This window comes from Pyricularia grisea (genome assembly GCF_004355905.1).
Source record: "Pyricularia grisea strain NI907 chromosome Unknown Pyricularia_grisea_NI907_Scaffold_2, whole genome shotgun sequence".
Classification (NCBI taxonomy): Eukaryota; Fungi; Ascomycota; class Sordariomycetes; order Magnaporthales; family Pyriculariaceae; genus Pyricularia; species Pyricularia grisea.
Genome location: NW_022156717.1, coordinates 1,237,819 through 1,252,091, shown reverse-complemented (window position 1 = coordinate 1,252,091; position 14,273 = coordinate 1,237,819). Strand labels below are relative to the sequence as shown.

The window sequence follows — 14,273 nt, the reverse complement described above, 5'->3', positions numbered from 1 at the left end:
AAAAAAAAAAAAGAAAAAAAGAAAGAAGCCCAAGTTGCCCAACCCAACCCAAGGCAATGCAATGCAGAAAAAGTGCGGGGGAATGCTTGGGTTTAGTTGCTTGGCGTTTCTCCGGCAAAGCCGTAGATCCCGAATTTTCACCACTTACCATAACATGTAGGACTCGATTGTTGTGCACTTGCACCTCTTGTTGGGATCTTTTCTGACTTGCTTTGCCGATCCCCGTAATCATGTGGCAGCCTTTGTGTAGTCTAGGACAGTGTTGTACATCCCAATCGGGAGACACTGGCATACACCACATCGGGTCCTGAGCTTCGTCATCTTTGATCTCGATATGCAGCTTCTGATTCGAGGGTGGTAGAAGCTAACAAGCCCGGAGCAAGCTCCGAAAATATAACAAGATTTTATGCAAGACGCCACCACATGCGCCAAAGCTAACGCAAACTTTCAAAGGCATTCAAGAAAAGAAAAAAGAAAAACACGTTCCAGATTTTGTCATCATTAAGAAATATATACCAGGGTATAATTAAAAACATCCCACATCACAACCCATCTCCGCTTCTCCTAGCCTCAATGTTGGCAATGGCAGACTGCAACGCGCTCGTCAGATCAACATGGAACAGCGGCCTGTTCAGCCCATGAACTGCAACGGCACGCGCCGCCGGCCTCAGGCCCTTCAGCCCCGTACCGGACGCCGCAGCAGGCCGGTCCGTCTCGGTCGAGCTGGCCTTGGTCCTGGGCGTCTCCGTCCCGTCCGATGTCTTGTGTACCGGCGCACCAACACCCTTCTCCAAGTCCTCGCCGTCGTTCATGGTGGCGTGCCTCCTCTCCTGCTCCTGCTCCTTCTCCGCCACCGCAGCCGCGCTGTCGCTGCCCCCAATCTCCGCGACCGAGAAAATGGACTTCCACCTGTGCTGGCCCTCGTCGCGAGGGGTCGGGTATCCGAAACCGCCAGCGACGAGCGCGCGCTTCGTCCACCGGTTCCCGATGCAGGCGATGTGCCAGTCGACGGGGTCCGGTGCGGCGTAGCGGTCCAGCTGGTTGCGCACGTCGATGAGCTGCTGCACGCTGCTGACGTCGACGTGGTTGACGCTGCTGAAGTCGAGGATTATGGCCTTGAGCGTGGGCAGGTCCGGGTTCTCGCCCGCGATGTGCAGGTTCCCGCCGCTGCGCTGCGCCTTCTTCAGCTCGCGCTTCGACGGACCCGGGTCGTTCCACGGCCGGTCGCCCGGACGGGCGTACTGGGTCAGGTTCGTGCGGCGCGTGTGCGAAAACACGTACCGCGTCAGGTACTCGAGCGTGTGCGAGGCGTTGGGGTAACTGAACCCTTCGGTGAAGCGGTAGATGAAGACGCCAGGGTAGGGGCTCTCGACCTCGACGTCAGGGTTGGAGCCGTCGCCGTGGTCGATGGGCAGGAAGATGTTTCTGGTCGAGGCGCCGCCGGTGCCGGTTGCGCTTTGGCCAAAGGTGCCGTACTCGCGGTGATCGTCGCCGATGATCCTGTCGTCGAGGATCGAGTGCACCCTGACGGGGCCGAGGAAGCGGCCGCGCGCCTTGAGGATGCGGCCGAGGAGGATCGCCGCCGAGATGGCTACGGTGGCGTAGATGCCGTTTTCGATGGTGGAGAAGACGGTGATGATGACACCGATAAAGAATATCACTACTTCGATCGGCGACACGCACCAGAACTGGTACAAGGTATTCGGGGGCGTGATCAAATCACCGACGGCGTGGATAATGACGGCAGCGAGCGATGCACTGGGGATGTAGAAAAAGACGGGTGGCAGGACGTAGATGGCCAACAGCACCACGACGGCAGTGATGACTCCCGCAAAAGGAGTGCGCACACCTGCCTTTGATTTGATGGCCGTTCGGCTAAAGGATCCGGTCGACGGGTAACCGCCCAGAAAAGGGGCAAGGAGGTTAGTTACACCAATAGCGACCATCTCTTGTGACGGGTTGATGCTGTAGTTGTTCACGCGACCAAAGGACTTGGAGATGGCGATGTGCTCTATCAGAAGAACAATAACGGCGGCGGGGAGATTGCTGGCCAATGCACCAACAACTCGAGCTTCCACGACGGGTACTGAGGCATATTGAAATCCTGTTTTGCAAACTGTGAGTAAGCATATCATCCAAGGGGCTGCTGGGTCGAGTAACTTCTCTCAACAGGTGCTTTGCTTACCTCCAGGAATGTCCTTCAGGATCTTGAACTTGGGGTTCGATCGGTGGTTCATGTTCACCAACCAACTAATCATGGTGTACAGCAGGATCACAAACACAGTCCTGAGTGTTCCCAAGAAGAAGTAGAGCTTCTGCTTCTCGGGCCACTTCTTAGCCGCAAATGAACAAGCCGACCTGATTATGTAGAGCATCGCCAAGGCCGTCAACCCCATGGCCGCATCGAGTTTGGTCGTTCCGAGATTCTTTAGTGTGTTGATCAGAACCAGATAAGACGCATCACGAGTTGAGACGCCCGAAATTCCCATCATGGTTGGGATCTGACCGATGACGATGCTGATGGCACTGCCTGTCATGAAAGCCGACAAACTCGTCAAGCTGATCAGGTCGACAATGAAGCCTGTTCTTGTGAGGCCGAGGAAGAGGACGATGGCACCTGTGATGATTGACAAGGCGGATGCGACTACGTGCCCAGGGACGTCCGGGAACTTTTCCTTCATCTCAATGACGATGCCACCAACGAGTGTTGACATGACGGCAACAGGACCTATGGTAATGTCTTTGGATGTCGCGAAGAACCAGTAAATCAAAACTCCCATAAACGAAGAGTACAGACCAAATTGCGGCTCCAGGTTGGCGAGAATGGCGTATGCCATGCCTTGCGGAACCACCACGGCGCCGATGGTGATGCCTTGACAGAAAACAAAAAGGTCAGCTAGGTTCTAGGACGTCTAACAAAAATAAAGCCCAAGAAAAATCTTACCGGCAACAAGATCACCAAGAAGCCATTGCAGGTTGTATTTTCCTATCCAATCAAGAAAAGGAAACAATGACCTCGTGTAGGTAGCAACATCCTTTCCGCTTGGCACCAGCTCCTGGAAAAATTCCTTTGTTGTCGGCCTCGTTTCGACAAAGGTATCGGCAGTCTGCACTGAAAGGATGGATTCGCCTCGAGTCACCTCGTCCTGGTAGGGCTCATTGTTGCGTAGCTTGATACCCAGAACTGCTGCCAAGCCTTGTCCGACCTTGGCACCTGTGGCCGACATTGTAAACTGAAAGGGGGGTGTGGTCTTAATGGCGTAATCGCCGAGAATAGACTTGGTATGCGCAAGGAGCGAGGCTTGTTCTATTTAAACCTCACTTGGCAGTAAAATAAAAGGTTGGCTGCTTTATACAGGCGCCCAATGGGCACGAGTATCGCGCGCTCACCTGCGTGAGCGTGAAAATCCCTGCAGAAGTTGCACACGAGATGCTTTTAAATTGAGCAGGCTGAGAAATGGACGTGGTCAGATGTTGGCAAAAAAAAGCAAGGTTCCAGCGATGGCGTCGCAGCGTTGGACGTTTTGGCGTGTTGTCTCTATGGCGGTAGATAGTAAAATCCAAGATGTCTATCATGTAAGGGTTAATGGCAGCTCTAAAAGGCACGAGTGTTATAACGTTGAAACAAGCTCAGGACATACCAATCAAGTACGCCTATACCCTCCTACAATATTTTTGTCCTAGTAAAAAGACTTGTTGTAACTAGGATGTGTAAAGAAGCAAGTCAAGAAAAAACAGGGAGGGCGCTTCGACTTTGTATGGTAAGTATACAGAAAAAGAAATTTCCTTTTATTTTATTTTATTACAATGTGTAGATGAAAGGGTCACCGGGAAATCACAAGGTTGAAAAAGAACGCATCACTCCTGTCAGACGTGATATGTAAGCACTTTCTATCAACCCCCTTAGTGACCAGTGGTTGACCGTCTCGATGGCGCAATCGACCTATACCGGTTACACCCTGGTAAATGAAAGAAACAGATTTTATTAATGGATCAAGAGATACTGGCTTGACTGGGTAGTACGCAGCAGGCCACAGTCTTGCGGGGCGAACCCCATAACAACCCCTAGCAAACTGTGGGCTTTCCGAGGTGTTTCCTACTTTCCAAGACCTTATTCCATCCACTCGGATGGGGTTTCGGCGGGAATCTGTTTGTTATAATGGGAAAGTCGTGAGGGGTCTACTGTAAAGGCTTTTTGTTGCCAGATGGATGCGTTTGAAGTGACCTTGGATTTGCCGCCTTGCCGCATACTTATGGGGGTTTGGGAAGTATGACTGGATGTGGCGGAGGCTGTTAAAAAAAAAAAAAAAAAAAAAAAAAAAAAACCCTCCGACCTCAGGGATAAGTACAGTAGACATCTGCTGATCTGTTGTTGTGGCTGGGTATGGCGCTGTATGATAGGAAGAAAGTTTATTCGGGGTGCAGTTAGGGTCCTGTTGTTAGTGTAGGTCTAGATTCTGAATGTCTCTGACTTAGTCCGCCTAGAGTAGTAATCGCCAAAAGTCACGATAATTTGATAAAGTACCGAAAGTTACAGCCGCACAGCCTCTCTCGCTCGGTAATGGACAAAAAGCCCAAAACGCTCTTGTCCGCGGAGACTGACCTGCAGTAGTCTTTTTCTGCTAGCTCAGCGTCTTTCTTGTCTTTGACTGGGCCCAAGTTGGAAGCCAAGGATTGGATGTTGCAAGTTCAAAGTCAAAGCACGTCATTTCGGACCAAATTGAGCTCACCCAAGCCAGGCCAAGATTAGCACACCACATTGAGAATGGGACCCACTTTCAAGGCTCTTCAACGTCAATATTTTGGGGGCATCGTCTTTCTACGGTATCATAAAGCGCACATCATTTGGAACAAGGTACTGTAAGCGATCCAATCCCGTTTAGAATTGCGAGACAGAATAAGTGATATTTTGAAGCCATGATCAAAGATGGGGTGAGTTTGTGACTATAGAATGAATTTGATAAATGGAGGAGGGAGATAAAGGAAGGTAAAAAAAAAAAAAAAAAAAAGGCAGCAAGTATAATGCTCACTTCTGTGAGGAAACAGAAGGTTGGATACTTTGGTTCCGTACCGTACATCTAATCTGGCCACATTCCGATGGTGCATCGCATCCCGTCCGTCCCATAATTTTGTGGGGAAGCCGTGGCAGTTGACGTTGGTTATGTGTTAGGTGCCGTACTGTACTTCGTTTCGTAACTGATGGCCAATCATCACGAGGATAGTCCCGTGACTTTTCCATGACAAAGTACGGTACCCAAATAACTACAGTAAGTAAGCCATACCCTTGTTCGCACGTGAAATCCAATGACAACGATGTCTGGACTCAAGGTGGATGAGGGTGGATGAATTAAATTGATGGATGATCCATCACAACAACGCGACGAGGGGTACATGTTCTTCAGAATAGCACTGGGTTTTGTTTATTTCTGCTATGGAGGAAATGATTTCTTATTTCTGTTTATTTTCTCTCCATACCTACAAGGCAATTCACGGGCCTTAGTCGTGGTTGACTGATCAAATATAATACTCAGGTCTCAGGCAGTGGCTGCTGCGGTGAAGAAAATAAGCCAAAAATGGCTCGACGCGAAAAATCGCGTGGATTGGGGGCTGAGACTGCCTGATTTGCTTGCTATCCTACCACCAACCAACCTCTTTCTTCCCCGCTCAGTCTCCCTTTGTTTTGTAGCTGCAAGTAGATGCGAAAACCCCTGGAACCAAAAATCACAACGCCCGGCGCAACCCAATTGATGTGCCGTAATAGATGACATTACCTACATGAAGTTAATTGACCATTGAGTGATCGACCTAATTCCCATGGGGCTGAAAGGCGCAACCGATTGCTGATACAATACGATACGATACGATACCACATCATCGCATCCATCAAAACAAACAACACAATGCCTAGCCCTATCAAGGAGTCGCTCCCCTCCCTACCGCCGCCCGCGGCGACGACACTACATGCACCGCCGTCTCCAGGAACTCATCGTGCTCTGCGGAAACTGCATTCGGCGCACAATCTCGGCGCCAAAGCATACAATCTCGGCGGTGGCCCCTCACTCATCTCCCAGCAACGCCTGCAACAGCAACAGCAACAGAGGACTACCCAGAGGTCGCTGTCGCCGACGCGTAGAAACGTTAGTAACAGCTATGCCAATCCGACCGCCGCCAGCGTGAGCAGGATCAACGACAACAATACGATTAGGATCGATCCCCAGCAACATTCCCGAAAGCCCAGCTCCGGTCGTTCGCCTCAACGTGGCCGCACCCACGGCGATGCCCCCGTCTTACAACAACAGACCGCTGCGGGTGCCGTTGCCGCCGTCAAGGGGCGACGGCCTGGCCTTCCAAGACGCTCCGCGGTGGCTGATGAGCTGTCTCTGGAACGATTGATACCTCATGGTCCTCCGGATGGGGATGTTGCCAGCGCCATAGAGAGCATGCGGTACAGAGTCCTTCACGACGGTATCAAGTCCAATACTGAGGGCATGGTTAGTGCTCTTTTATATTCTGCTCCATCTAGAGTCTTTACTCTCATAAACACTATAAGCTAACATCTCGACAAAAATCCAACAGTCCCAACTCCGCATCTATGTCTGGCTCATCATGCTCGACTGCCCAGTTCTAGAAACGGACGCATATCTTGACCTCATCCACCGCGGCGCATCACCTGCCTACTCCAAGATTCGCAACGACACATTCCGTACCTTGACAACCGACCCACTGTTCCGCCGCCGCGTTTCAGAGGCATCCCTCATCCGCCTGCTCAACGCCGTAGCCTGGAAGCTGCACGATTCGCGCGAGATCCGCCAGTCGTCCGGCCGCCAGTCGCTGCCTCATCTGCCCGAGTCGCCGGCGCGGCCTCGCACGGCCACCAATGACACGCCAGCCTCGTCGCCCGCGGTCAAGAACCGCGCGCGAGCCCTGACCCTCACCACCGAGGGCTCCGACGCTGGTGCAGGAGAGTCGGGCACCTACGTCCAGGGCATGAATGTGCTGGCGGCACCGTTCCTGTACGCGGCACGGTCCGAGGCCGAGGCATTTGTCGCCTTCCACCAGCTGCTCACCCAGGAGCTGCCGGGTTACATCAGGGGTGCCATGGACGGCGTGCACAAGGGCCTGCGCCTCGTCGACAAGGTCCTCGCCATCGTTGACGAGAAGCTCAGCAAATACCTCATGGTAAAGGGCCTCTCGGCAGAGATTTACGCCTTCCCCAGCGTTCTGACGCTGTGTGCCTGCACGCCGCCGCTGCCGGAGGTGCTGCAGCTGTGGGATTTCCTGTTTGCCTACGGGCCTGGGTTGAATATCTTGTGTATTGTGGCCCAGTTGATGTTGATTCGGAGCCAGATTATGGCGAGTCCAAGGTGAGTTTGTCCATTAGTGTCTTGGCTGGCGAACAAAGTGATACAGAGGTTTATTTTGCTGACTCGAACGTTTTCAACAACAGCCCCAACAAGCTTCTCAGATCCTTCCCGGCCTTGCAGGCAGATAAGATCAAGACATTGACGCTTTTCATTGCTAAGAACATCCCGGACGACGTCTACGCTGAGATCATCAACCACGCCAGGTGATTTGGTCGTTTTCTTTTTCCTGTTTGGTTTTCATTTGTCAGAGCGGGCGGCGGGTTACCTTGCCTTTCTTGCTCAAGGCATAGAGAATCTGTAACATCTCCTTTGTTTTTTTCTTTTTTCTATTTTTATGACATTATGATGATCATGATTCGGACTTGGTTTTGGAGGGAAAGTGTGAATTGCGTCAGTCTTTTGCCTGGCATTTTAATTATAGCTTTCTCTTAACTCATTGGGGAAGTATAATATAGGTTATGCTAGTCTAGAAAAGCATATTCCGTTAGCATTTTACAACTAAACACGGCGTATCAAGACTTATCTGTATATATATATGTATATGTATATATTCGGCATATAATCACTCATTGGCCTTTTTGTGTTATGTACATGGTTATCATTGTGGTAGTACTCGGACGTTTGCTAACCGGCCCGCGACGTGCATATACAGTTTACTACTCACGCCCTTGTCTACTTTTGCCTCTTTGTTTTTTTTCATTGTTCATCCCAACCCAAAACAGCAAACCTGCCCCCTTTTCCCCCCGAACGCGGACCTCGCCTCCCGTAACCGCAAGCCACACCTACATCGTCCGAAGAGAAAGACAACAAAAGTTAAGCTTGAGATAGAAAAAAGGGGGGAAGGCCTCGCCACACTCTCTTCCGCCTTCGTCTCATCAAAACGTACTCGGGCATCAAGACTGTTCATGTCATGACCCAAAAGAAAACACGCACGGACTTGATGAAAATCCGGGGTGGCGAAGATAAAGAGGAAGGCAAGGCTAATAACAAGAAAACCTAGCTGGTTTCTTGCCGAGGCGGGATGAGGCTTGTCCGGGGGGAACGAGGGCTGAGGTGGAAAGAGAAAAGGAGGCAAAAAAAAAAAAAAGAATGTCTCCGGTGCGGAGGCCCGGGGACACGGGTTTTTTGGGCTGATGTGATGGGACTGTTATTCATTTTTGGCTTTGATTCTTTACTATAAACGAATGTACATTTTTAGTTGCTGTGTCATGTAAATCAAATCAAGATAGGGTGCCGAACGAACATTTCTCAAATCCTCCCAAGCCAAAAAAAAACAGAACCACGCCGTCGTCTCAGCAAAACAGGCAAACTTTTGTTCAAGGTACTTTCCTCATGCAGGTGCCAAGGTAAACTTGATAACATTCCAGACTAAGGCCACTCTAGCTTTCTAAGCAAGGAGGGAAGGGACAACAAAAAAAAAAAAAAAAAAAAAAAAAAAAAAAAAAAAAAGCAGACTAGAAATGGTCTGGAAAAATACTCCGCCACCCGTCCCTCCGAGCTTAGAGAAATCGAGGTTCTAACCAAGCAACGCAAAAATAAAAAAAGCAAATAAAAGTACAATAAGGATAAAAAAAAAGCTGCGCCCTGAAATTACCCGTGGCTTGTGTTGGTCGGTTTGAAAGGGAGGGAGGGATTCAAACAGCGGCGGTTCATCTCGAAGAGTTGGGGTTGGTTCGATATACTCGTGTTATGCAGTGTCGTATGTTAAGTTTGTCTATGTCTAGAAAAGGGTTCTTACAGTATCGTTTATTATAGGAGCCCAAGACTGTTAAAAGTTTTTTTTTTTTTTACATCTACTAGAGATATCTTGGACATTTTCTCAAAAGGAAATCAGTTCGTCAATCATCTGGAGCATCTTTGTTTTTCAACTGGTCTTGTCTATTCTTAGTCTTAGACCTCCCCTCTCAATCATGTACCATAACTGCCGAATGCAGTCAAGATTTCTCTTGTACATGCCACAGACCCTCATCATCCATTAAGCTAGGCACGTTTTGCCACTCTTCAAAACCAACATCACAAACGGCCTTCCAATCCAATCCAATGAAATGGTAGATACAACTGATTAAATATTATCGGGGCTGGCTGGCCAGGCCAGTAGCGGCGAGGCGGAGGTTCCTAGGCGCTAGGGGTAAGGTAGTCCATCCAACGTTCTAACCCATCATCCATCGTCGTTCCTAGGTTCGAATCCCCAAACAAGCTGCTACCGTCTTTGGCCCATTCCCCCACCAACCCCTGAGGACGACATCGTCGACCTTCCTTCCCAACCACCACAATCGATCCCGCTCCCCCGAGAGAGCCGCGGCTTGCCCTTGACTGCCGTCAACTCCCATCTTCTTTTGTAAGCGAATGTTGCGAGAGGATATCATCTGAAAAAGCAAACAAGTAACAAAGTAGCGAAAAAATCCCAACCCGCGTAAAAAAAGTAGCGTATGTTGTTCCAACAACTCCGTCGATAACCCCAAGTATTCCAGATAGGAAACCATGAAAAATGAAACCAAACAAGAGCAATACAAACCCAAAGGTGCGGCTTAGCCGGCCTTTTGTAGTTCCCTCCCTTTCCCTTGCCCACCAAGATTCTAATGCCGGGTGATAAAAAACCGATGCCTTGCCATGCATATCAACATCATATCCCTCTATTTACACAATGTAGAGTTTCCTCGCTCGGCGCCTTTCCGAATGTGTCGCTCATGTCGTCGTCCCCCCCTCTTGTCGATGATGCAAATATTTGTGGTCGAAATAAATGTCGTGAAATAAATTGTTGTCGTCAAAGAGGGTTGCAGAAGAAGAGTGTAAAAGTTAAAACGACGAGGGGGGCGAGTCCATGGGACCAGGTCGCCGGTCCGATCCAAAACAGAATGGACACTGGAAATCGAGGCTTTGTTTGGCTGAGAAGTGTTCAATAGCTGAAATGGGGTTTCTTCGGATATAACGAGCGATAACAAATGAGAATAAAAAGTTATTAGGTAGTAAGCTGGAAAAAACCCAGGTTAATCTATACCTTGGTGGCAGCAAGAGTAATTGACTTGGCTCTTTGCCTAGTCACCTTCTTGCTGACGGTATAGACCAGATCCACTGTCCAAATGTGGCAGATCTGTGCCCAGGCGCAAGGAATTGATCCGAATAGTGGTGCCACAAGAGGCACCATTACATAGTCGACAAAGTTGGTCTTGATGTTCCTCCTTGAAAAGTTCATGCCCTTTGCAAGTCCAGCCTCAACCATCTCCTTCTCGCGCGCATCGACGCAAGTCCTGTGGAAGTTCTCGTACAAGAAGAGGTACAAAGCAGTGCCCATGAAACCAGCAGTGCGAAGCACGTTGCAAACGGTGAAGATCCAGCTGATTCCATGGTAGTCAGGTGCGCCCTCGGTGGCCCACAGGTAGATAGTCGAAGAAACGATGAGGATCGTGGCGTGGACGGGAAGCATGTGGGCCTCGAAAATACGGGTAAGGAGATAGAAAGTGCGCTCCCAGTCGGGCTTCTCGAGAGTGTCGTGGGTGACATCCGAGAAGATACCTGCCTCAATAGGCTGCTCGGGGTTCAGCTGGTCAAGCTCCTGAGGAACATAGGCATCGGGCGACTCCAGGGATTGATGAAGGGGCTTGAAAGCGCGGGCCAGGTACTTCCTCTCGCGCCAGAGCTCGACGCACTTGCGGAGAGTGTATCCAGTGTCCAGAGCACCCCACATATGCCTCTGAGCTTGCTTGTAGCGAGCCTGGATATCCTTGATGAGTCCCCTGATTCCTTGGCCTTGGCCGCCGCCGGTAACGTTGGTCTGGCTCACGGGAGCCATGATGACCTTTGTGGTGAGGTGGCCATTGAGAGCAAAGAAACACTTGAGGTACATGTGCAGATCTTCACCAATTGCCTCGCTGTCACAGTCCCAGCCGCCAACACGGTCAACCAATTCGAGGGGAACGGTGTACACAGACGTCGGGGGAGCGATTGTGGAGCCCGTGTACAGACCCGAGATGCCACCAGCAGACCAAAAGACATCGGCAACGCGGACGATAGCGGGGACGGCATGCGCATTCCGGTCGAAAATGATGGGGGCGGTGTACAAGGTGGTGGTAGCCGTCTCGGGGTTAGCCAAGTGCATGCTAGTAGCTAGCGCAAAGTAGTTGGACGAAAGGTGGCTGTCGGCTAATAAGCAGCAGGTAGAGTTAGCCAAACTGGACGTTTCACTAGTTCTTGAGGAACGGGAAAAGGTACGTACCATCAATTCCAGTGACCAAAACGTCCTTGCGTTGAGCCAGAGGGTACCTTTCGCTAAGCTTGCGAGCAGCCCAGGCGGCGTTGCTTCCCTTGCCAGCGGCCTCGCCGGGAATGTCAGAGGGGTGGAGAGTGAAATCGATGGACCGGAACTTCTTGATGAATTCTTGAATGAGACCCATTGCCTTAAGCTCGGCGTTGGATTCGCGCTGCTCCATTCCGAGGTATACCTAAAAATCCGATGAATTAGTACAAGCTAGAGACATGGCGTCCGAAACATGCCAAGCAAAGCACCAGCCAATCCGAGCATAGATCGAGTGGCTGTGCCATTGTTTTGCCGAAAACATTCAATCGTCACTTACATCGTAGGTGTCGCGGGCTTGTGGGTGGCTAGCAAGAACTTCCAGGGTCTCCCTTAGGGTATCGGTCTCCTCCTTGTAGTTAGGAATGATGATGGCGTGTAGGACATGGCTGGTTGAAACGTCAGCATCAACGGTGTAGTCGGACATGTCGAGATCACCGGCCTCGCTGCACGAAGTCGAAGAGGCACGGGATGAGGTGAGAGTCTCGGAGCTGGAGAGCGAGGTGGATGAGCCACGGCGGCGGTGAGAGAACTTGAAGTCCTTGAGAGACTTGTTGTGCGCAACCCTCGCCACACCGCGGGTAATGTCCCATAGCGAGTAGTTAATTCGGATCGAGAAGCAGAAGACGAGAACGTGGATCAAGAGGCAGTAGTATGCGTAGACCAAAGTCCAGTAGCCAGCGCCATGGGCATACTTGGGTGCTGTAACGTTATCCTGTTGTGTATAATTGTAGCCTAACCGGGCGGCGATGGCCTCTCTCGAGATAACAAAGTAGGACAATGATATCAAGGCAGTCAAGGCCAAAACGCCGGAGCGCCGCGAGCACCACGCAAAGATTGACATGGTGTTCGTTCTCCTATGCCGGATGTATTGGATGGCGAATAAGCTGCTGGCAGAAACACGAGCCGATGTCGACTATGAAGAGCTCGAGAAGCTCTGGAAAGTCGGTAGGCAGACACCAAAGTCTGTGTCGAGGTCGGCCGCGGTACTTGGGGTACAGGCAGGTAAAACTGTCTAGGTGAGTAGACGGAGGGTTGGATGGGTGACGCCCAGAAAGTTAGGCGGGCCGACGTCCACAGAAAGCGTATTATTAATTTGGTGGCTGACTGACGGACGGAGCGGAACAGCTCGTCGTGGAGTTGCTCGGGTTGATTTGGTTTTGTTTTGGTCTGCAATTGAGCGGAGCAACAGAAGGAAAGCTTGTTACAAGCTGTTGCTACTGCAGATCCTGCTTCGTGACGCAACGGACGCAACGCCTGGAGCCTTATTGACTTGAATCGGAGGTTGGCGAGGCAGTGAAGGAAGGCAGGCAGAAGACAGGAATCGAGTCGCAAGTAACCACGACGACTCGTTCGGCAAATCGTTCAGCTGCGCTACGTCGTCGGTTCACACAAACCAAGACGGAAGAGAGGGGGAAAAGGTATTAAGGTCCGGAAGGAGAGACTGGGCGACGAGGGAGTAAAGGGTTAAAAAAAAGAAAAAGGAAAACTGGAGGCTTAGGAAATGAGGATGAGAAATTTTAGTGCCAGTGTTGGGGCCTGTATTCACAAGTCGTGTAATGGAAACGGGCGATTTGATGGAGACGGCCAAACTGTTCGTGGTAAGGTGGACAGGCGGAAAGGTGTGGGAAGAAAAAAAAAGGGACGTGCTCCTTTCCTTTTTCCTTGCCTGGGGGGCCGGGTTGACTGAGAGAGCGAGCAGTGACCAGGGGGCGTAGGCAGTACAGAAAAGAAAAAGGGGGTGCGACCACTGAACGGGTGAGGCGGCCACACGCAACGCTAGGTACAGAGGTAGGGGCCAACCAAGCATCGAAATGAAGCGACGCTGTGCGTGGGCATCCAGCAGTGCAGTGCAGTGGGCTGACCGACCAGGGGGGGTGCTATTCAAAATGATTTTGGGGCTGGAGCGTTGCTGGGACCCACTATAGTTCAAATGGGCTTGCTGCTGTGCCAGGCCAAAGGTGGGGACCTGGTTCTTATTTTTCTTTTTTGCCTTGTAGGCCTCAATCTTTGGGCCGATACGGTGAGAGACTATGACTGGGGTTACAGTTTAGGTCAATCCCACCGTTACGTCGTTCTTGGGAACTTGCTCGCAAATTAGCAGCTCAGCTCTTTCGGGTCTTGGAATCTCTGCGAATCCATCAGAAAGCAGCCGCCGAGTATTAACGTGCAGGCGACTAGACTACCTATACATATTAACGAGGATGGTAACTATTTTAAACTCTTGGTTGTTGTTATTTACAGTATCGTTGGAAAAGAATCCTCTTTCTGAACGGCCGATCTCGTCAACTTCGGCTTCTCGAAATCCTTGGCCTGCTTCATCTTTCAAAGTCAAATTCTGGGATAAAATTGTGGCGTGGTAAACGCGGATTGCAATCCGGGTACGAGTGCCTGCCCGCCCTGCCGCGCTTACTGTTACTGTATGTGTTCCCGATGAGCCTTACCCAAGGCAAAAGATACTGTGTGCCGTACCGTAGCCGGGACCAGTGAAATCAGTGAAGTGAGCTTGATTCTGATTCAGTCGGGCGTCGGGGAATTGGACGATACCGATGAGAGAGGGACCTTATGTCCGACCACTCTACTCGGTACAAAGCTCTTTTTTTTTTTTTTTTTTTCCT

General features: G+C 50.7%; 4 protein-coding genes across 4 annotated transcripts; 2 read left to right on the top strand and 2 right to left on the bottom strand.

Annotated features, from left to right (window-relative positions):
* Nucleotides 1-542: 542 nt before the first annotated feature.
* PgNI_02920 (uncharacterized protein) lies at nt 543-3,227 on the bottom strand (the record flags this gene model as incomplete). Its single annotated transcript, XM_031122977.1, has 3 exons — nt 543-2,104; nt 2,186-2,872; nt 2,945-3,227. The coding sequence occupies 3 exons, from the start codon at nt 3,225-3,227 to the stop codon at nt 543-545; spliced, it is 2,532 nt and encodes an 843-aa protein (XP_030983709.1).
* Nucleotides 615-2,948, top strand: PgNI_02921 (uncharacterized protein; the record flags this gene model as incomplete). Its single annotated transcript, XM_031122978.1, has 3 exons — nt 615-1,839; nt 1,990-2,083; nt 2,268-2,948. The coding sequence occupies 3 exons, from the start codon at nt 615-617 to the stop codon at nt 2,308-2,310; spliced, it is 1,362 nt and encodes a 453-aa protein (XP_030983710.1). The 3' UTR covers nt 2,311-2,948.
* Nucleotides 3,228-5,741: 2,514 nt separating the features above from the next.
* Nucleotides 5,742-7,867, top strand: PgNI_02919 (uncharacterized protein). The gene is made up of 3 exons (XM_031122976.1): nt 5,742-6,491; nt 6,577-7,364; nt 7,448-7,867. The coding sequence occupies exons 1-3, from the start codon at nt 5,901-5,903 to the stop codon at nt 7,569-7,571; spliced, it is 1,503 nt and encodes a 500-aa protein (XP_030985065.1). The 5' UTR covers nt 5,742-5,900; the 3' UTR covers nt 7,572-7,867.
* A 1,331-nt stretch (nt 7,868-9,198) lies between these two features.
* On the bottom strand, nt 9,199-13,336 carry PgNI_02918 (uncharacterized protein). The gene is made up of 3 exons (XM_031122975.1): nt 11,936-13,336; nt 11,578-11,803; nt 9,199-11,504 (listed from the first exon to the last, which is right to left on the bottom strand). The coding sequence occupies exons 1-3, from the start codon at nt 12,497-12,499 to the stop codon at nt 10,357-10,359; spliced, it is 1,938 nt and encodes a 645-aa protein (XP_030985066.1). The 5' UTR covers nt 12,500-13,336; the 3' UTR covers nt 9,199-10,356.
* Nucleotides 13,337-14,273: the final 937 nt, after the last annotated feature.